Source organism: Calcarisporiella thermophila (genome assembly GCF_041956535.1).
Source record: "Calcarisporiella thermophila strain CBS 279.70 unplaced genomic scaffold VTP21scaffold_17, whole genome shotgun sequence".
NCBI classification, from domain to species: Eukaryota; Fungi; Calcarisporiellomycota; class Calcarisporiellomycetes; order Calcarisporiellales; family Calcarisporiellaceae; genus Calcarisporiella; species Calcarisporiella thermophila.
Window position 1 is genome coordinate 7,405 of NW_027192207.1, and position 21,803 is coordinate 29,207.

A 21,803-nucleotide genomic window follows, 5' to 3' on the forward strand; every position below is an offset into this window, starting at 1 on the left:
CTCTTTTGAATTCTCAAGTAGTGTGTGTTATTTGTGTTATCCCTTCTATCTGTCTTCTTTCCTTTTATTAATATACTCTTAATCAGTTCCAACAGTATTATAGTAGTTCATCTATATAATTCTTTGAACCTTGTTATTTGAACCCTGGAGATTGTCTGGGTAACCCCTGTAATGTACTAAATCTTCATCATGCATAATTTAATGGAACTTCCCACTGTGATAAAGATAAGATATTTTAACTTGTGAATCAAGTTATGATAAATTCGTTTCAGCCAAAAACGCGAATCGAGAGGTGATTATTTTTAAGCGATTATTACGATTTTCTGAGTATTCTGCTGAAACCAAATTAGCCAGTTAAAATGCAGGATTTCGCTTAATTTTAAGCGAATAATCAGAAAAATCGGTAGCGTGAACCACCCCATTGAAAATCCCATGGTTTCAACTTTTTATTCCCTTTCTCCAGAGACCCATTATAACAAATTGCCAGGATTTAGAATAAAGTACACTCTGACTACATTTCAGTATATCCACCTCTAGTCTTGATAACTTCTTGAATCCGCTCTGGCACCGTATTAATAAGCTTATAACAATAATCCTTTTGAGTGACTCCCAGACGATATTCACACTTTCTCACAGATCGTCTTGTCCCGTTATATGTGGGAATCGAACCCTCAGTTGTCTTTCTACTTCACTCCATAGTTGCTCTATGGGGTTTAGATCGGGAGATTGAGACGGCCAATCAAGAACTTGGATCACGTTGGTTTGGAACCATCGTTCAACGAGCTTTGCTTTATGTTTAGGAACGTTATCATGCTGAAATGTTTTATCCTGCTTGCTGAGTTTATACCACTTGAGTGTCGTCGTCAATTCATCATCTAGGATTCGCGATTAAAGCTCAGCATCAACACCTTTTATTATACGGAATGAAAATCCGATGACAAGAAAGGTCATATAGCCCCACATCACTATGCTTCATCCTCCATGATTTACCACCGACTGTATATGGCTCGCTTGCAGTGGTTCTTCACGCCTCTTTCAGTACCACTCTCGCGTTTCATCACTAAAAGCGCGGATTTGGCACTCATCTGAAAAGATGATACTTTTTAAATCTTCAATAGTCATGTATTTTCATGCGAACTGCAATCTCCTAATGCGTTGCTTTTTTGTATGAAGAGAACTTTTTCTTCGAACTTTAGCAACAAAATAATTGCAATGAGGTGTCCTGCGAACGGTGTTTTCGGAAATATTCTGCTCCGTCATCTCGTTCCAAAATTCTTGCGCCTTATTATTTAATTCAAACACCTTTATCTTATTTTAATTAGAGCGAATAGTCGAAAAAGGGAATTGAATAAAATATCAAAATAAGCATTGTTTTCTCACGATTTAGGATGCTTAAAAATTTTTGCAAAACAGAGCGTCTTACCATCGGGGCTAGAAACCGTAGGAAACTGATTGCTCTTTTTGGAAAATGGCTAGTATATATATAGTGATAGGGCTGAGATTTACTAATATAGGTTGTGTGGGGACTTATTTTATCCTTAGTAAGTTCGGAGTTCAATTTACTACAGTTGAAATCTATACTGGATTTTGAAGAATAACCACCGTCAAAGAGTAAAAAAGCCTGGGCTAACACAAAACATAAGTTCACACTATCTCGAGCGTACCATCGGAGATAAAAAAACCGATGGCTAGCAGGAAACTGATAGCTCTTTTAGGAATAAAAATAGTATATATTTAGTAATAGGACGGAAATACTTTGCATTTATAGGTAATGTAAAACTAGCTTTACCCTTAGTAATGAGTTCGACTTACTAATATTGGAATCAATATTGGATTTCGAAAGCATATCCATCGTTATGGATATAAAAACTCGGGCAAATCCAAAACTCGGAGATCCCATTACCCCAAATTGTATTATCATAAAAAATAGAAAGAGATGAAGTTTACGCGACTCTTTTCAATTGCCACTTTCTTCATTAGCGTCGTATTTGCAGATGTAGATAGCAACACTACATCATCACGGGATCTTTATAAACGAATTAGAGCAGACGATGCTGCTGTGCTTTTCATTGATCATCAGTCAGGCCTAGGTTCCCTTGTTCAAGATTTCAGTGCAGTCGAGTTTAAGAACAACGTTCTGGCCCTAGCCGATATCTCGAAGTACTTTAATTTGCCTGCTGTTTTGACAACTAGTTTCGAGGATGGTCCCAATGGCCCAATATTCTCTGAACTTAAAGAAACCTTTCCGAACGCCTCCTTTATTCCTCGGCCTGGACAAATTAATGCCTGGGATAATGCTGATTTTGTCAATGCAGTTAAGGCTACCGGTCGTAAACAACTGCTCATTTCCGGAATCGTAACTGATGTGTGCGTTGCTTTTGCTGCTTTGTCCGCTATCAATGAAGGCTATGAAGTCTTTGTCGTTACGGATGCCTCAGGCACTTTTAATGAGGTTACTCGATATGCTGCTTGGGACAGAATGAGCCGAGCTGGAATTCAGGTAAATTATTAAGATGGCATTAGAGGCAGCATACTGTATATATGCTTACTAAAGTTTTCAATTTCACGCGAAAATTAGTTGGTCAATTGGTTTGCTGTTGCTGGAGAGCTTCTACGCGACTGGAGAAATGATCCTGCGGGTAGCCTTAGTAACCTTGCTAGCAAACACCTTCCCATGTCCAGTTACCTCATACAGAGTCGAAAAGCCGCGGAAGATTTCGGCAAGAAGGGAGGAAATTCTCCTTAAAAAATGCAATTTAGTCAGACTTATTACCAATTTATTGAAGATTATATATTTAATAAATAAAAAAATCGACAGTGCTAGTATTTAATTCAACCTTGTGATTTAGGCATTAAATCTCGTTCAATTCTCTTTGGATTCATATTGAATAACTACAGCGTGCAACAGCACTCCATAATATAACTCTATTAGCTAATATGAAAAGTATTAAATATTCTAGATGGCGTTTTACGCTATTCTAAGCCTTCAGTTGCCAATCTTGTATGTTTACTCTTTCCATTTGTGCATCGCCAGAATCTGTGTCGTATTATTGCATTAGTAATGAAACGAGAGTAGAATTTCAACAGCCAAAAGCTCCAACCAGCGCAATCTTCTGGTTTTTGTGAATATCTAGTGTTACGACATTGAATACCATTGCTTCTTTTCTTGTTGGGTACGAATCAGATCAGTTGTACTAGGTGCAGTACCTGGTGAAGCTCCAGCAGCGTCTGGATCGATGGTTGGGCATTTAACCAATAGTACGAATATACTAATAGCTGTTTGACACGCCGTCACAGCTCTTGGGATTGCCGCAGTGGAACGAATACTTTCAGTAGTAGAAAATCTTATAGCAAACGTTGAAGTAAATAACTATTTTTGGTTCATTTCACCCGATTTAATAAATTGGATTCCAACGTAGAAGCCGAGAGCAAAGTCAAAGAATTGAAAATCTAAAGACAAAACTAAGAGTTAAAAAGTTTTTTCTAGCAGATACAATATACAGATGCCCTAATTACTTTAACTTCTTCTCAAATACATCTTCAATAGAGAGAGATGAAACTGTCCGAATCTCTCGAATAGCCCACCCACAATCTAACCGAACATCATGTATCCTTTCTAGCATTTTCGGAGGCTCTAGAAGCAAAATGAACATATAGCAATATCAATCGTTTGAAACAGGCAGGTTGTCAGGATATTATTTTGAACTTAAATTTTAACTTGTTTGTTTGTAAGGGTTAAATCCTGTTTATTGCTTTTCTCTTTTTTCTTTAAATAGTTCAACTATTTGTCTTCTGATTCTTACTCTTATTTTCCTCTATTATTTCTACTATTATTTTACTATAGAAGTCCGAAAGTCAGAAACTACTCTCGTTACACATGTGGTCCAAGTAATCGTGATCTATTCCTCAGCCTAAGTGTCTGACATTCTCTTATAAATCGTACACTCCAGCCTCGCATGCTTCAATGGCGGAAACCAACTTTTCTTCTTCTGGATAATTTTTAGAGTGAGAGCTCTCAGTTTCATCCTCGTACTGCCAGGAATTCCTCTTTTGTCGATGTTTATATCGTTATTCTAGGTGGTCCAGTCTGTCGAAAATTTGTTCTAAGGTGTATTCATTGTTCATTGTTGTCAAGCATAGAAGATAACTAATTCTTAGCGCATAATTCGGAGGCTTTGAAAAAGCTAGAGAGCAAGAATAGCTGATGCCATCTTAATATGAATTTTTTAGTTGTTTTAGTTTATATTACTTCTAAAAACAGAAATTTGAAATATTCCAACCAGTATATAATTGAATTATTTACTTTTGATATTTTATTATTTTCCCATGACTATGAATAAAGCGTGATTAGGGTTCCGAAGAAGCACATACCATCCGGGGAGAGAACCTTTGGGCTCTCGCCCAAAAGGAATTATGAAATTTGTCTTATTTTATAGAAAACACCACATAATACTGGATAATATTAGTGTGAATACCGTGAAGATTATTTTCAAGTAAGTATTTTTAAGCTCAGATTGCAATAGAAAGCTTTCTTTGTCGTTGACTCTAGGAAATGGGCCAATAGGGATTGGAACTTCTAGAAATTTGCAAAGTGGCTCCCACCCTTCTTTTACCTACATGAAGTAATAATTAGGCTATAATTTCTTCGTACCAGGGATTAAAACTTGCATTAAATATGAGAAGACGATCTGGCGGCACCATATGCTTTACTTCTTGAATGCGCTTGTTATAAACTTCAATAGCCCAATTTTTATCACGGACACCACCATGAAAGGTACGGATAGCAATCACTTTACGAGCCATTTTTTGCCGAAGGGTGTTAGTATATAGAAAGTAGAGAGATAACCATCTCAACCAGTCTTCACTGAACGTTGGGCTAAATATAGTGTCGCGGGCGCTCTCATACCTTCAGATAGGAAAGAGGAATTTGATTAATAATATAACGTGAGTATTCTATTAATTACAATACCATTCTTCAGGTGTATCCCGTATGGTTAACACTATTTTGGCATTAGGGTATTTTTCCAATAATTCTCTGTAGAATGCTGTTGTCGGCCAATCGACGCACGAGTTAAAGTCTTTGAAAACCTCATCCCAATCTACTTCTTTACCATCTGCCGCATCAATAAACTTTTGGATATGGTCTTTTTGTAATCGGAACATGTGATAACAAGGACCAAAGCCAAGTTGGTCAAGCGCAACCATCAAGGAGAGTGTTCCCGTTCTCCCAAATCTTAGAGAGTAAAGGCATAATTATAATGATGAAGAGGATTGCCTGAGATTATAATAAATCTTTTCTTACCCTGCTCCAATAACTTTCAGAGGCGCCATTTCGCATTAAACTAAATATAATGAAAAATTGAATGTTGGACAATAAGAGAAAAATAAAGAGTAGCCTAAAGTTTGGTTGATACGCTTCAAACAGAATTATTACAACCGCTATGGTATTGGTCTGTGAACGTTTATCTCAACGCAGCTGGATAAAATATTCCACAGCATGTGCTGAAGGAATATACTTTACCCCCTTTATATAAAAACAAATCTCATATAACATGGGATCGATATTGCTTTTAGAAGTTCTTAAATTTTAAAAACCGGGGGGGAAAAGTTAAATGTAATTAGACTAGTTCCTAAAAGTATTTTTCTACTATGCTATAGGCGCATGAATGGCAAATTATTTTGAATTCTTGAAGAGTTCATGCAAATATACGGGTTCGCCGTAAAATATTCTGACTTTATCTATCAAAATGAATCGAAGAATCAAGATAGAAAACTTTGTACTCGGACTGATATGCTCTGCATCATTGATATTAGGCATATGCTTCCCGAGGTCAAGAATGGGTGCGGTGCTATTGTTAGGCTTATTATTACTCACTGGTTTGGTTTGGGCCGTGCGAGTAACTAATGCCGGTCATCGATCACCTATTTGTAATTATGGGGCAACTAGGACCACACGCTGTTTAAAGTGGGATGACTATAATTGCATATCCAGGACAACTTATTGCATAAAACCTACGACGCAAACCAGTTTTGGTTACGATCCATATTATGATTATTATCATTAAAATTGACTAAGCAATAAGATGACATATTTAACCATTTTATATTGAATACAAATTTTAAATTTTTAAGTATTAAATACTGTTAAAGCAGTAAAGATAAATATTTATCTTCAGTGTAATTATATTTCATGTAAATAAGTTAACTATTGATCCTCGATAGTGTATCTTCTCCTTACGTGTTATCCTGTGGCCCACACTTTGCTACAAGTTAAGCTGCAGAATTTAAATTTCCATAAATCTTCTAAGCAGTGTTCATTTATTCAAAATCTTGGGATACCATATGGCACACACCGTCAATGCTAACAAAATTAACCAAAGCAATGCAAGAGTACTCTACAGTTCCTATGGAGTGCAGAGCTATATATAATTGAAGTCTCCATGAGTTCTGCTTATTCTTCAATAGACTGCGGACTTTGTCAGCAGTCCACGCTTCACAATGATGAGGCCGATTTATTGGATAAAATGAGCTGGTACAAAGAATAAAGAAAAAGTAAACAAAAAAAAATCGTACGATAATCTGAACGTGATTTTGCTATAAATATGAACCTACCAAGGAGATGTTTCCTCGGCCGTTCCAAGAAGAGGGGAGGGAAGTGAAGCGTGGACTGCTGACTTTGCCTTGTCCATTTCCCTTAAGCCGTCGCATACGCTAGGCTAAAGTAAGAAGTATTCTGTCCCGCGCCGTTGACTTGAACAGCGCATACGAAACAGGAATACGGACATTTTTGTTTCATCTTATAGCATATAAAGCCGCTAAATACGTGGCTTGGATTGATGAAGTTTTTTTTGCAGAAAAGCTCAAACCCAATGCTGGATTCACTTATTTCAATCTTTTTCTGCTTATGCTCACTATGAGAATGTAGCCATTTTGAGAGTCAGAAGAATTAGCAATGAGATGACTCTATCATGAATGTAGGCTGTGCAATAATATTTAAGCCTTCGATATCATCAACTTCAAGGTTTAATTTATTCTAATAGAGCCAATTATTCTTCAGCATCGTCATATTAGCTCAAATGATAAAAACATAAAATCTTATTATAATATACAATTTTCAATACTTGACTTAAATTGAGAAAGCGCATGATATGCATCTCCTTTCGGCGTCCACGTAGCCCTTAGCTCAGTACTAATTTCACTTGCTTTCTTAGTGAACATATTTTCGCCGTTATCTTTGGCAGCAAAGAACCTTTCAATTGTCAATGCGACTTCTTTGGCATAGATCAATTTTGGGTTCGAAGACCTACTAGAGGGAGATAGACAATTGCTGAATTCGAAAGACAATCCCGTTCTCAGTTTTATAAGTAGTTTGAAGTTGGCGGGTTGATCACCAATGTATTGTCCCAGTCCCGTGGGTCAAGCTTTCTAAAGAAGAATTCCAGTCACAGTGAGTTAAGAACGTGTCGCAACTTGAATGTGAGAGTATCATTTCTTGTGGCGCCCATTGTACTATCGTTACATTGTTGTATACGAAAGCTCCATCTATAGGAGATACCATCTCAATTTTGGGTAGAAAAATTAGCTGGTCATTGCTCAAGCTTCAATGAACACATCGTTTGGATTATCTGAAACCATGAAGAAGCTCGATTAGTTGATCTTTGCTATGGGTTATTGCTGATCCAAACGAGACATAAAGAATGGAGCGAGCTGGTTGCTCATTGAGATATCGATATTGCCAGGAATCAAAATTTCTCTTGGTCACATCAGTATTGATCAATTTTTTTTCGAACTTCCCAAGCATCTAGTGGCTGACACTTTCCAATTTCTTCCTAATGACCGTCATATGTCCACTTATGAGTGTTGAGCGTAATAAGTGGCTCTACGAGATATATTATATACAATATATATATATCTTTATCTCCAACTGAAAATCCTGTCACAGCAAATGTGACGGGGGGTTTTTGTTGGAGAGAAAGATTTAACTCCGTATGATTTATTACAATCTCAAATGAACGTATATATATCCATTAAATGATGACGTAGCTACGTAAACACAGAGATTAAGAAGATCTGAAAGTAACATATGTGACAACAAACACCTCGATGCTAAGCCACATTGATGTTAATATTAACTATTTAAAGCAGATATGAATTTTTTTTACTTAGCAATATTCAGAAAATAGAAGAATAAAGTTAAAATCAAAGAGCCAATAGACACCACATCCTATTTAATATATGGCGTTGGGTTCCAAAATTGATTTTCTAAAATCTAGAGTGAAAAAGAAGGCTGGTATAGGATTATCCAATGTCGCTGTGACACCGAGATACACATAGGGTTGGATTTCACGAATCCAGTCCACGTAATGACTAAATGGTATATCGTATTGAATGCGTATCGTTTTCTTGCCATCAAGAGGGAGTCTGTGGAACTCCATTGTACCATTGAAACAATTGATGCCAGCAATTAAATTATTTGTCATTCTTCCACCCTCATGTTGTGCGTGAAATGTTTGCCCAGTCAATATCAACGCCCTTATACGACACAAATTTACGAGTTCTTTGTCAGCTTGGTGACACTTTCCAATGGGGCAAGATTTAGAAGAAGATATGCCTTTAATCCCACGAGGCGGAAATGTACTGATTTCTAGGTTAAGAAAGAGTAAATTAAGTCTATCAAATGAACAGTTTTTTATATGAATTGGCCCATTATTAGGATTTGTATTACACTTAGCACTGACAATCAACTTGAAATTATTTAAAAATAATATGAATAAGCTTGAAATAAGCATACGAAAATACATTGAGGGAATGCGATTGCATACAGGATTCAGTAGATAATTTAAAAGCATATATCTGCAAAGTGACAAGGGCTAACATTCTCAATAAAGTTAAATCACGTACAAGCAGAGAACTTTGTCCAGGGTCTAACAAACTTTTAAAATTTAGAATAGCTTACAATTGGTTGACTTAGCTTTTAGGAACTCTCAAACAATTGAACCATTGTTAGGGTTGTGATAGACCCATAATTTCAAACCTAAAATATAAGTCATTTGTTAAAATTTAATACGCAAATAATTTCCGAGTAAATAAAAATATATATTGTATATTTAAATCCGTGGTGTTATTTATTATGATCTAGATCTAGAAAGATCTATCATAGCAATATACTGTGTCACGAGATTTTTCCAGTGAAAAATTAAATCGATATCCCTCTCAATTTTCGGTAATGAATCTATCAATCTACAATCAATGTATATGCTAATCTAACTACAGTGTACACATTTAGTAGTTACTTTAGTGAACAGTAAATGTGGTTACCCTAACGTTTAAGAAAAATTACTGACATCTGATAAGCCTAGAAAACAAAAATATATTGTAGTTAGTAATGATGTATTTATTTTTTATCAAAAAGTACACGAACCATTTATCAATTAATTTAGGAAAAAGAAAATGGTGTAATTTCTATTGTAAAAATCCTACAACAAACTATCTTTAGATATACTTGATAGCCTTGTATAAACTGTAAAAACAAGATCGCTGGGGTATCAAATTCAAAGTTGATCTATGTAACACGAGTAAATTATTTAATCAATGTTATGATTGAATTAAACGAGTAAGTTGCGACCGCGAAAAATCTAATTGCTCGATATGGATTAATCTAGGATTGAATTGCCGGGGAATTCTTGAAGAATGATTACCATAACAATTATTGTATCCTCAAATCTTAGGGTTGCCTTTATTCCATATTCCCACACCACTCTCTCTTTCTTTCGCAGGATTTAATGACTTGTCTATTTAATACTTTTATATGTAAAGAATCTATGCGAACAATTTAACTTACCAGTAATGTCTCCATCTTAAAATGATCATTTTAGTCATTTTTTTCTTCCTGCTTTCAGGCCAAATAACCGCAAATCCACTCAGCCAAGTTCTGCGAACAATTCCTACTAATATAGATCACTATGAACTCAATGCAGAACAAATTAAAGCATGCGCACAATACGTTAAACTTGCCAGTATAACCATGTGCCCAACTATTAAGCCTGGCCCATTGAATTGCTCCGCTCCATACTGCAAAGAGTTTCCAAGTCTTACAGTCGTTGACTCGTTTGTTGCAAGCGTCGCAGACATAGAAGGATTTATTGGAGTAGACAATGAACGCAGGGCGATTGTGGTAGCCATTAGAGCAAGCTCAGCTATGATTAATTGGCTACCACAAGCATTAGCTGTTTTAGTACCTTATAATCATCCCTCTGCTCCTGGAGCACGTGTCCACTATGGCATTTATCAGGTAGCAAAACCCATGTTCCAACGAGTAACACCAATGGTGCGAGAGCAGCTTTTGCAACATCCTGGTTATGAAGTAGAGGTAGTAGGATGGAGTCTTGGAGGCTGGCTAACAGTTTTGCAGACTCTGAATTTGCTCGAGACTGTTAAAGAGCTTGACAGAAATAAGCTCGTTGCCGTAACTGTTGGAGAGCCGCATCTGGGAAATGCAAAATTTGTGGAATATTATGACAGTTATAATATCCTTACCAAACGACTTGTCAGCAACTACGATTTAGCCCCACATACTCCGCCAGCATTCCTTGGGTTTAAGGTATGATATGATTATTTTCATTTAAAATTCGCTACCAATTGACTTGCCGTGATCTTTTATTCGATTTATTTCGCTATATATTTAGGCTCGTAAATACGAAATTTTCTCCAAGAGCCTTGAATATAAAGGTCCCGTAATACAATGTATCCAACCTTATGATCCGGTATGCTCCGGCTACTATCCAGTTACAAAATATTATGTTTTGCAACACTTTGTTTGGCATGGTATCAGTTTATCGCAATGTATTCCAGAATTTGTGATGAAAGGAGACGTTATGGGTGCCTATAACTCTATGTTTTATGGCATGGGTTTCAAGCCTGGGAAAAATAGGACGATAGCATTATAGTGAAAATAAAAATTACCCAAGTGGCTATAGCTACTCTCAACAATTTATTAAACCCACTGAAATTACAATTATTCGCACACACAAAAAAAAGAAATAGTAAATTTTGATCCTTTCTACTCGTAAGCGTTTAATTACATAATTACAAAAAATCTGGTTATCATAGCCTTGACAACAAAAGAAAAAATGGTAATTATTTCTCTTCAATTGAAGAATATATACATGATAATGTTCCAATTCATCTCTGAAAGTTATTCAGGTGTAAAATCGTGATCTAGTTTTAGAGTGCCTTGACAATTTCCAATGCATTCTCTTCCAATGATTAAAACAAGAGTATTTGATAGGACTTTTTTCATGTACAGTATATTTGATGATTTACAGTTTAGTAAAGTTAAGTTGTAATTAAATAAATTTTCACTCCAGACCATAGAGTTAATATAGGCGTGAGAAACCTTGCACTCTTTATGATTTACAATGATATTAGACATAGAATCAGCAGATTGAATGGCTTTGGTTAATATCTACTAAAATTATTTATTCATAAAATTTTGAATAAAGTTCAATTTACTTTTTATGTGAAGAAAGAGCTTAAATATACTTCTAGGAAGAGTAGGTTTAATATTGTTAGAATTTAATAAAATCGTAGTAAAAGCTTATTCTACAATAGTTGTAATACGTCGCACGTGCACTGGGAATATCAAGAAATCAAAATCCTCTATTAAAGAAAGACCAAACGATTTAAGTTAACTTACTATTAGATAATACTCTTTATATTTGTCGTGGGAATTATTGTGTAAATGGGAAGCTTCTTTTTTGTATATAAGCACTTAATTTATTTGTCCTTTGTCCTATAATACCCTTAAATATAGTTTCCTCGATAAATCATCAACAAAAGGTATGAAGCTTTACTATCTCGCTGGTCTCATTTCGGCGCTTTCTTTTGTTTGCGCGCAAGAAGCTGCCCCTCCTCAAAGCTGTGAAAATGTTCCTCATCGCTCTTGCAAATCTGCCTGCAGAATTATTGATGAATGCCGTGACAAGCGTGATCCCTTCAAATGCGCTTGTAGGAGGGACATTGGACTAGCAATTTGCGACTGCCTTAAGGATATTAACCTATTTGGTGGCCGTGGCAGGTGGTGCGAGAGACAGGTTGAAGATTTGTGCAAAGGTCCCAATTTCAATGAAAACTAGGCTTAAAGTTATATTGTGAAATCAATTCAATTAAATGTTCTTTATACCTATGGATACCGATAAGTCCCTTAAATAATATGATTTCAGTCCAATTAATAATGAATCAAATTTATTGTATATGCACTAGGAGGTCCAATATCAATTTTATTTAAAGTAGCACGCTGATTTCAAAGTCAAAATAATTTCGTTGGTGACAAACGAGTCCTATATCTGTGATTTTCATAGAATTAGAGTAAAAAGCGAGCATTTTAATCAGCGTGAAATACTTATTCCTTTAAAATACGATTCATCGTTCAATTTATTTCCACAAAATAGATCCACAAGCGCTGGTCGAAAAACAAAAACTGTATGTTGATATGGGCCGTTTTTTAAAATATATATATATTTGCGAATTTATTTTATCAAAGCTATTCATTATCTATCAGCTTTGGATTAAAATTCGGGCATAATCGGATAATTGTCAATCTAACAATTCGTAACAATTCTGTCTCGGCTCATCTATGTGAATCAACAGGCAAATTTTGCATGACATTTAGAATCGATACTACAATATCTCTTAATTATCCTTTGTTATTATTAGCGCACATCTATTTTTCCTCAAAACCGTATTGAATTTGAACAATGCCACTATGTAATTACTGTGGATTATTTAGAAAAAATGAATATTGTCATACTTAGGAAAGTAAGTAAATTAGAAACTAACTATAAAAAATATTGCCGAATTACGGATGAAATATCGTAATGATTTGTATCTTTGATGAAATTTCTATATCATTTACATTGGTTATCAAAATTCTCCGGTAGGGGAACTTAATCCCAAATCATGTATACGAATGGCTGAAAAGATTTGCACATTCGTAAATTTTCACAACTTTATTTCATGGGTTTTGATAATGATTAAAAGATTAGTTCCTTATCTTCTAAATATAAGCTAAATAGATTGAACCAACCTTTTAATATTTTCTCACTCTCCTTCAAAAGACAATTAAATATAAAGATATGCATAAAGCTTACCTTGGCCCTTCTTTATATAAACCAATATTCACATTTCTCATCCTCATCGGATTATACTATTTTGTCATTTCTAGGTTTTCTTTCTTAAGATCCTCTTTTTCTTTCGATGATACCTCTTATTATGAGGACGAAATTAGCACTAAACCGCAACGCCCTCGTGCTGTTTTTGTCGTTTTGGCGCGAAATTCAGATGCGATGCATCTAAGAAGAGCTATCCAACAAATGGAAGATACTTTCAATAAGAAATATGGTTATCCGTGGGTTTTTTTGAACGATGAGGAATTCACCGATGCGTTCAAAGAGGTTACGAGCGAAGTTACAAACTCATCAACTCACTATGGTAATTACTGTTTCTGGTGGATAACAAGCCAGTTTATCCAAAAAGTTCTTTATAATTTAGGTGTTGTTCCTAAAGAACACTGGAGTATCCCCCCTTGGGTTGACGAGGAAGTAGCACGGTTTGCTCGCAAAAATATGGAAAATAAGGTCATTTATGGAGGAAGTTTGTCATACAGGCATATGTGCAGGTAAAAAAGTTTACCTATATGAAATTCATGTTAAGATTTTATACTTTTTCTAATTATATTTCATAGATTCGAATCTGGATTTTTCTACCGCCACCCGCTACTTCAAGATTATGATTATTATTGGCGCGTTGAGCCTACTGCTCAATTCTCTTGTGAAATAGATTACGATCCATTCGTTTTTATGCAAGAAAATAATATTAAATATGGTATATGTTTCAAAAGTTTACCATATCTGCGTTTTCTGCTAATCATTTTCATTGCCCAAATATTAGGCTTCACTATTACTATGCATGAGTTTATGATTACAATACCCACTCTTTGGGACACTACGCGCCGGTTTATCCAAGCGAATCCCGGTTTATTTCCCTCAAACAACACGTTAAAGTTCATAAGCGATGATGATGGGCAAACTTATAATTCATGTCACTTTTGGACTAATTTCGAAATCGCGGATTTCAGGCTATGGCGCTCGGAGGCGTATTCGAAATACTTTGATTATTTAGATAAATCCGGAGGATTTTTTTATGAAAGATGGGGTGACGCGCCAGTTCATTCGATATTTGCATCATTATATCTGAGGAATGACGAAATACACTTTTTTGACGATTTTGGATATAAGCATCCTCCTTATGGGTTAGACTAAACGCTCGCTATCACAGAACAATAATTAGGATTACTAACTATGCTTTTTTTTATCAGACATTGTCCACCAAAGGAAATAAATAGCAAGTGCACATGTAAACCGTCAGACTCTGTTGGTAAGCTATCTTTAAATTCCTCTAAATTTTCAATTCTAATCCGATCTATCTATTTAGACTTTCAGGGTATATCTTGTCTATCTAAATGGCTTGCGGCAACGGGAGCTAAGCCTAATGCTAATCATGTATATAATTAAAATATTGCATTTTTATTTTCATTCAATACAATTTAAATAAGCACTACCAAAAATGACACAACACCTTCAAAATAAATAATCGTCATATGCAAAGTATACATTTTTATATTGACAACTCTCACCATGTGAAGGTTTAAGCATTACTGCCCATTTTTTGCTAGTGAGATTTCCACTTGATGAATCCATTTATGACGAATAGAGTCACGACCCTTGATTACAACACGATTCTTGTATACTTCATGAAGGACTTTTGCCTCTTCGTATCGCCCCGCTTCTTCACGATTTCTTCCGCGTAGCCACAATTCTCTCTATAAATCCAGTATTGAAATCCGGTCGTGGATCCCCCTTTGACGGATTTTCTTACTGTCCAATCCGAAAGATTTAAATCCCAATGTGTATGTCCGGTAAAAAGAATGACTCGAGTGTATTTCCCGAGAATTTCAAGCAATTCCTTGGCTTGTATATAGTCTGCACCATACTGGAGTGCATCGGTTCCACTTATAGTATCTTTGAGAACGTGATGGCTATAAACAAAAACAGGTCTACCTGAGCCTTCATGAAGCTGCAGGCGTTTCTCTAACCATTTGAGTTGATCCGCGCTCATAAACACCTCGTCATACAATTCCGGGTCATGGTAGTGCATATACTTTTCTGTTCCAAGAAATAGAAATGGATACACATCGTGAACGCGCTCGTAATAGACTTCAGAAGTATTATCAAACTCCTTAAAACGACGGAACATTGTCTCTTCCTTGACTCCATTAGGGAATTTTTGCCATCCCGCGATTTTGGCAGCATATAGATCATGATTTCCAATTGCCCAGTAAATTTGCTGCAGCCTATTTGGCACAGTATCAAGACCATTTCCAGTGATGTCTCCATTGATGACAAAGGTTTTTGCTTTGGGGTCGGTGTCATGCATGTTCGCCAGTGCGCGACGGAAAGCTAGGTCGCCTTGAATATCGCTTGCGACAAAAAATGTTGTCTCTGGGAGTTCGGCTTTTGGGGCTACTTGAGCTATATACAAAACTCCAAGAATTAAAGCAAGAAAAAAGAAATGAGCGGATATCATTGTAATGTTAGGAAATTTTTTTAATACAATATTCAAAAAGAGCGATGTGTGAGAACAGGGTGTAGGATGTTATTCCTGTTCAAAACAACACCACATATAACCGGAATTTTTCTTCTTAGATGTGCACGTGTATCAATTCGTATTTGACTGATGCAGATTGCGAACTGTTGAACAGCTTTACAGCCACGTGCGCAAGAGTAGCACCCAAAATTGCTAGTAAAAGAGGGGCTACTTAATATAATATAGACTCATCGCTTGGTGATTTTCCAGGGCATAATTCAACCAATATAAACTACTGATAGACTCTAATCATACATATCGACATTTTCCTTTTTCGAAGCTAATCCCCATTAGTTAGTAGCTAACTATGCGTGAAAATGTTATATATTATTTTATTCACATTTCCAATGTCAAAATCGGTATATGAATAAAGTACACTTTTCGAATTTGAATACAGGTTAAATAATATGAATATCGAAGGAAAGTAAAATGAGGCTACATAAAGCAGTATATACATTATAAGTGGCGTAATATAGTTCTTGTTAACCGCTGATTTTATGAGGCATTGAATCGTAGTTTTCTGCATCAAATCGACGAGTCCTTCTATAAAAAGTGTATACAAAATCGGGCCAATTGATTGGACTTCTCCCCTTGGAGTCCAAATAATAGCTATTGCAACCTCCTTTTGTCCACACTGAGTTTCTCTGCTTCTTCGCGATCATTTCATCATACTCTGCTAGAGCTTTCTCTGAGACTTCAATTGTATTCAAGTGATTTTCAGCCATATACTTCAGTGCATGAATAACGTAGTTGATTTGACTCTCAATCATTATCAATATGGAATTTTGGCCCAACCAAGTATTTGGGCCTAATAGTATAAATGCGTTGGGGAACCCTGGTACTGTAGTGCCATTATAAGCGGACATATTATCCCTCCAAGCTTCGGTCATTAATTTGCCACCTCTGCCATAAACAATATGTGCAAAAGGTTGGTCTGGTGCTCGGAAACCAGTAGCAAGGACAACCGTGTCCACCTCATGGCGAACTCCGTTTTCGGTTACGAGATGATGCGGTTCAAATTTTTCTATCTTATCTGTTATAAGTGACACGTTAGGCTCTGTCATTGTGCGATAATACTCGGTATGAAAGAGAATCCGCTTGCACCCAATGAGGTAATTAGGGGTCAGCTTTGTTCTGAGCTTCGAATCTTTAATTTGCATCCTCATCGGTATTGTAGAGAGTACTTGAAAAGGCGCCATGTATTTGTAATGATAGACCATTGGAAGCACGACTAGCTCAAAAAGCCAGTACCACATATTTCGTACTAACATTTGAACACCCGGTATATTACGATACAGCCATTTCAATAGACGAGACCTCTTAGCATTATAGCGCGGAACTATCCAATGCGGCGTGCGCTGCATTACCAGTAGTTTCCCTACTTGAGGTTGTATTGCAGGGATAATTTGAATTGCCGAAGCGCCTGTACCAATTACCGCAACTTTACGTCCTCTTAAATTGTGGCTATAATCCCATCGAGAAGAGTGAAACACCTTATTCCCCTCGGTCTTAGAGAACTCGTCTAATCCTTGAAATTTAGGATATACTGGTGCAGTGAGCACGCCCATGGCAAATATCATGATTTTACAGGTATACATTCCTCTCGATGACCCCACCTCCCATATTTGCCGCATTTCGTTCCACGCTACTTTTTGGATTTCATGACCAAATTTGCAATGAGGGTATACGCCGTATTTTGCTGCACAGTACCGCATATAATCTAATGTCTCGGGCTGCGCTGGATAATTGCAGGTCCACTCTGGATTAAGTGCAAAAGAATAAGAGTAAAGATCGCCTGGCACATCAGAAGATGCTCCAGGATAACTAAAAATAAATTTTAGCGGTAATTAGTGTTGAAAACAAAATATTCAGATTTAATATATTTGTAGAATTACCAATTATCACGCCAAGTTCCTCCAACATCATGACCTCTATCGAGAACAATAAAATCATGGTACCCTTCTTGCATAAGGCGAATTGCCATGCCAATTCCTGAAAAACCTGCGCCAGCAATAAGTATATGGTAATGTGGAGACAACAAGGAGCCTGGGGCTAAATTCGGCATATTTGTTTTTTGCTGATTCATAACAATATGTGTGGACAATAATGTGATTCAAAATCGAAACGCTAATGGAGCGCTAATTTAATATATGGAAAACATGGTAGAAGATAATTCCAAATTCCCTAAATCTCTTTGTCTTGCTTGAGCATAAGCCTCTGTAGCAACTTCAGTCACGTGATGCCATTCAAATTGCGAGTTTAAGAGCAGCAAACGATACCCCGCAATTTCCGAGGTTTTGACTATCCCGAGGTTTCACTCCGAGGTTCAATTCCGCGGAGTAAAACCTAGGCTGATGACCTTGTAATATCTTTAATATTAATAAAGAACAACAATGAGATCAAATAACTGCCGATATTCGTGAAGAAAACAAGCACAAAATGAATTCAGCTTATTGTATATCCTCTTGTTTATTTTTTCAATTAGTGATGTGTCTAATCTATAGTGATTTATTAGTTTTACCTTCGGCTCTCTTATTCCAAACTTCATAAAGCTAGTAAAGCCAGCTATGTTGTTGGCATCCTAGGAAGACTGGGAAGTTCCGAGGAGGTTAGAGGTCGCCTACACGGCAATCTGATATCCGCGATTCAATTTTATAATATACACTTGCTCCTTGGTCATAGGCCATTAGTTTGTACCTACTTCTCTGAAACTTCAAAAAACTTTTCACGTGCTGTTTCAGTATAAAAGCGTTAAAATTGAACATATTATCATTTTCTCAAACTTAATATTCATCCTTTACAATTGACAACATGGACGTGGCTAGTCTCTTCAGCGTGAAAGATAAGGTGGTGTTAGTGACTGGCGGGAGCAGAGGGTAAGAATGTAGATTCCAATATTCATAACAGCATCCCTCATATTTTCAAATAACCTAAATTAGAATGGGTGAAATGATTGCAACTGTATGTAAAATACATGCTGTATGTCAGCACAAAATCACCTATAAACCTAGATATATCTTCTTTAGGGTTACGTAGCAAATGGTGCAAAGGTCTATATCACTAGCAGATCTGTCGAAGCGTGTGATGAGGTTAATTAAGATTATCGCGAGACTGAAACTATAGAGCTTCGTTCTCATGTCTCTTTTTTTCTAGGTCACCGAGAGGCTTAACAAATTAGGGCCAGGAAAATGCTTTAGCATTCCAGCCGATCTACATAAAAAGGAAGAAATTACTCGCCTTGTCAGTGAATTGCAGAAACACGAGGACCATCTTGATGTTTTGGTGAATAATGCGGGGATGGCTCTGAGTTACCATGAGTTTGACACATTCAAAAGAATTGGATGGGAAAAGGTCATGAATCTCAATTTGACAAGCATATTCTTTCTCACGCAAGCGTAAGTTAACCGAATTTTTCCCTTGTGTATTGGATATTCGGCCCACCATTATAATTTTTATATACGACAGCTGTCTTCCATTGTTGACGGCAAAGTCGAGTCAGGCCAATCCCTCCTCTGTTATTAACATCAGCTCTGTCGGTGGTATTGGTATTTCGCAATTCGCATCATACCCTTACACTGCTTCGAAAGCAGCCCTTAACCATTTGACCAAAGTGCTTGCCGGCCATCTTGGGTTCCGCGGCATTACTGTGAACTCAATCGCAGCAGGACTCTTCATGTCAAAGATGAGCAAGGATCTTTTAGACAGCGCAGGAGAGGTAATCTCATCCGCTCTCCCAATGGGACGAATCGGAATTCCTGAGGACCTGGTTGGAGTTTGTATTTATCTTTCATCGCGTGCCGGGGCATATATGAATGGCGCTGTGCTTGTATTAGATGGAGGCGCACTCTGCAATGCCGCAAAATTCTGATCACTCCACCTATTCAACTAGCAGAGCTCATCTTTAGTGTATATCTAAATTAATAAACCATAAACTGTCTTATTGATATAATTATATATGCTAGACGCAATTTTTCCACGATGTAGATTTGTATGTTCTCTAAAGAAGTTGATTTCCACCCGACATTTATTTGGTGCTTATAGAGAAATATAATGCTCATTTTTTCTTAAATTGCTATTCGAGAAATCTATTTTCAATTGATAAATTTACACATCAATTAAAGTCAACATGCAAATTTGAAAAATCATGGTTTACCCATTTCCATGTATAAATGGAGCAGAAAAGATTTCTAATCAACACTGTGATTATCGACATTACACCCACCCACACAGTGATAATAGCATTATATGAAGTCGCCATACTTCAACCCTACTACGTTTGTAATGGAATATACAATTTAGAAGAAACATTTTAAAGTATATCGAGATTTATTAAAATATGCCAATAGATAATTATATAAAACCAAAATATACAATACATATATATAATATAAATTTGTCAGAGGAATCATCACGAACAGAGAAAAGGTAAGCATATACATTATTTCTCTTTTTCGGTAATAGCCTGTTCTCCCAGTTCTTTTCCACCCGACAGAGCTGCTTTTATATCCTCGGGCTTCTCGGAGAATCCTTTCTCGAGATTCACCTCCGGCCCTTCTCCGAGTCTCTCACGTTCCTCAATCTCCTTCCGTATGATTCGCATGCTGGTCATCTGGGAGTGAGCCGTCAAGACACTGTCATACCGCAACCCTGCCTGAACCTTGCCTGTGTCAAGCGGGGTCAACACCTTCCGCTTTCCGAACTTGTAGAGTTCAGAAAGCACCACGAAGAGAATTGAAGCTCCAAGAATGATGCCCCATTCGGGTCCAGTGAGGGCGCTATGACGGAAAACCTCGGTATTGACTCCGGGAATATATACAATGGGGAAAATAAGCAAGAATCCAATGATAATGCTGTATGTGAGGAATTTGTTGGTGCGATACATGTTCATCAACCGAGCAGGTGTCCACTCGGAATCCCGCAAACTGCGGCAGGTAACTGCATGCAAAAGGAACATGATGACCGACGTGGCGAAACCGGTTCCGCGAGCCTGATAGAGATTTTCGCAGCCTTCGTGTAAGTGGTGGTTGCAATCGGCGCCGCTGATTCCAGTTCCGAATCCATATAGAACAATCATGAAGTTGCCAAGAGCGAAAATTCCCAGCAGAAAACCATAAAAGAGGATATCGACAATGACCTCCTTGGTGAAGATTCCTTGCTTTCGTGGACGAGGCGGGCGGCGCATATTCCCAGCGCTTGGGGGCTCCACACCAAGTCCCATGGCGCAGGGTGAGGAGGTCACCATGTTAAGGAAAAGAATCTGAAGTGGGGACATAGGGAAAATAGAGGTGGATGCTGAATCTTTAACGGCAAGCCCGCATATCAACACCACTACTTCCGCTACGTTAGTGCACATCAAATGGACCCAGAATTTCTGAATATTGGCAAAGATGCGGCGCCCTTCAGCGACTGCACGTACAATGGTGGCGAAATTATCATCTGTCAGCACAATATCCGATGCCTGCTTTGCGACGTCTGATCCACCCTCTCCCATTGCAATCCCGACATCGGACTTCTTCAGAGAGGGTGAGTCATTCACACCATCTCCTGTCATAGCAGCAAATTTCTTCCGGCGATGCAGGGCTTCAATCATTCGAACCTTCGTTTCAGGTGCACATCGAGCAATGACACGTGGCAACTCTTCTAAAGCATCAATCTGCTCCTCGGTGAGTGCTTCAAACTCAGATGCAGTCATGACTAAAGGGTTGTTCTGAACCGGAATATCGGCGGGTAAAATCCCTACTTCGCGAGCAATGGCCGCAGCTGTCGATGGGTGATCCCCGGTCAGCATGTGGACCGTGATGCCCGCCTCATAGCACTCGAGCACAGCTGGACGCGATTCGGGGCGTGGGGGGTCATAAATTCCAACCAACCCAAGGAATGAGAGCCGGTTTTCAACCTCGTTGCGCGAAAGGTTAGAAAATGCGGACTCGGCTTCGTCCTTTGCATCGAATCGGCGATAGGCAAGAGTGAGGACGCGGAGACCCTTCGTGGCTAGGAATTTCACCCGAGGCATCACCATCTCCGTAAGTTCGTCGCTGTTGCCCTCGCATCGATCCAAGATACGTTCGGTGGCACCCTTGGAGAACACAAAGTACTCGCCA

At 37.5% G+C, this 21,803-nt stretch overlaps 8 protein-coding genes across 8 annotated transcripts in view; 4 read left to right on the top strand and 4 right to left on the bottom strand.

Moving 5' to 3' along the window:
• Positions 1-1,936: 1,936 nt before the first annotated feature.
• On the top strand, positions 1,937-2,746 carry VTP21DRAFT_3231 (uncharacterized protein; the record flags this gene model as incomplete). The annotated part of the gene is made up of 2 exons (XM_069393512.1): positions 1,937-2,500; positions 2,579-2,746. 2 exons carry the CDS (start codon positions 1,937-1,939, stop codon positions 2,744-2,746), a joined length of 732 nt encoding a protein of 243 aa, XP_069249235.1.
• A 1,883-nt stretch (positions 2,747-4,629) lies between these two features.
• Positions 4,630-5,331, bottom strand: VTP21DRAFT_3232 (uncharacterized protein; the record flags this gene model as incomplete). Its single annotated transcript, XM_069393513.1, has 3 exons — positions 4,630-4,906; positions 4,970-5,233; positions 5,303-5,331. The coding sequence occupies 3 exons, from the start codon at positions 5,329-5,331 to the stop codon at positions 4,630-4,632; spliced, it is 570 nt and encodes a 189-aa protein (XP_069249236.1).
• A 4,693-nt stretch (positions 5,332-10,024) lies between these two features.
• Positions 10,025-10,946, top strand: VTP21DRAFT_3233 (uncharacterized protein; the record flags this gene model as incomplete). The annotated part of the gene is made up of 2 exons (XM_069393514.1): positions 10,025-10,600; positions 10,686-10,946. The coding sequence occupies 2 exons, from the start codon at positions 10,025-10,027 to the stop codon at positions 10,944-10,946; spliced, it is 837 nt and encodes a 278-aa protein (XP_069249237.1).
• A 2,424-nt stretch (positions 10,947-13,370) lies between these two features.
• VTP21DRAFT_3234 (uncharacterized protein) lies at positions 13,371-13,836 on the top strand (the record flags this gene model as incomplete). The annotated part of the gene is made up of 3 exons (XM_069393515.1): positions 13,371-13,488; positions 13,549-13,650; positions 13,742-13,836. 3 exons carry the CDS (start codon positions 13,371-13,373, stop codon positions 13,834-13,836), a joined length of 315 nt encoding a protein of 104 aa, XP_069249238.1.
• A 948-nt stretch (positions 13,837-14,784) lies between these two features.
• On the bottom strand, positions 14,785-15,642 carry VTP21DRAFT_3235 (uncharacterized protein; the record flags this gene model as incomplete). Its single annotated transcript, XM_069393516.1, has 1 exon — positions 14,785-15,642. One exon carries the CDS (start codon positions 15,640-15,642, stop codon positions 14,785-14,787), a length of 858 nt encoding a protein of 285 aa, XP_069249239.1.
• A 542-nt stretch (positions 15,643-16,184) lies between these two features.
• Positions 16,185-17,671, bottom strand: VTP21DRAFT_3236 (uncharacterized protein; the record flags this gene model as incomplete). Its single annotated transcript, XM_069393517.1, has 2 exons — positions 16,185-17,526; positions 17,598-17,671. 2 exons carry the CDS (start codon positions 17,669-17,671, stop codon positions 16,185-16,187), a joined length of 1,416 nt encoding a protein of 471 aa, XP_069249240.1.
• An 842-nt stretch (positions 17,672-18,513) lies between these two features.
• Positions 18,514-19,570, top strand: VTP21DRAFT_3237 (uncharacterized protein; the record flags this gene model as incomplete). Its single annotated transcript, XM_069393518.1, has 5 exons — positions 18,514-18,578; positions 18,642-18,663; positions 18,729-18,791; positions 18,856-19,097; positions 19,168-19,570. The coding sequence occupies 5 exons, from the start codon at positions 18,514-18,516 to the stop codon at positions 19,568-19,570; spliced, it is 795 nt and encodes a 264-aa protein (XP_069249241.1).
• A 570-nt stretch (positions 19,571-20,140) lies between these two features.
• VTP21DRAFT_3238 (uncharacterized protein) overlaps positions 20,141-21,803 on the bottom strand; it is a gene marked incomplete at both ends in the record, with an annotated part of 3,086 nt that continues 1,423 nt past the window's right edge. The window contains one exon of the mRNA XM_069393519.1: positions 20,141-21,778. Within this exon, the coding sequence (XP_069249242.1) occupies positions 20,141-21,778 (1,638 nt within the window). The remainder of the gene's footprint in view (positions 21,779-21,803) is intronic.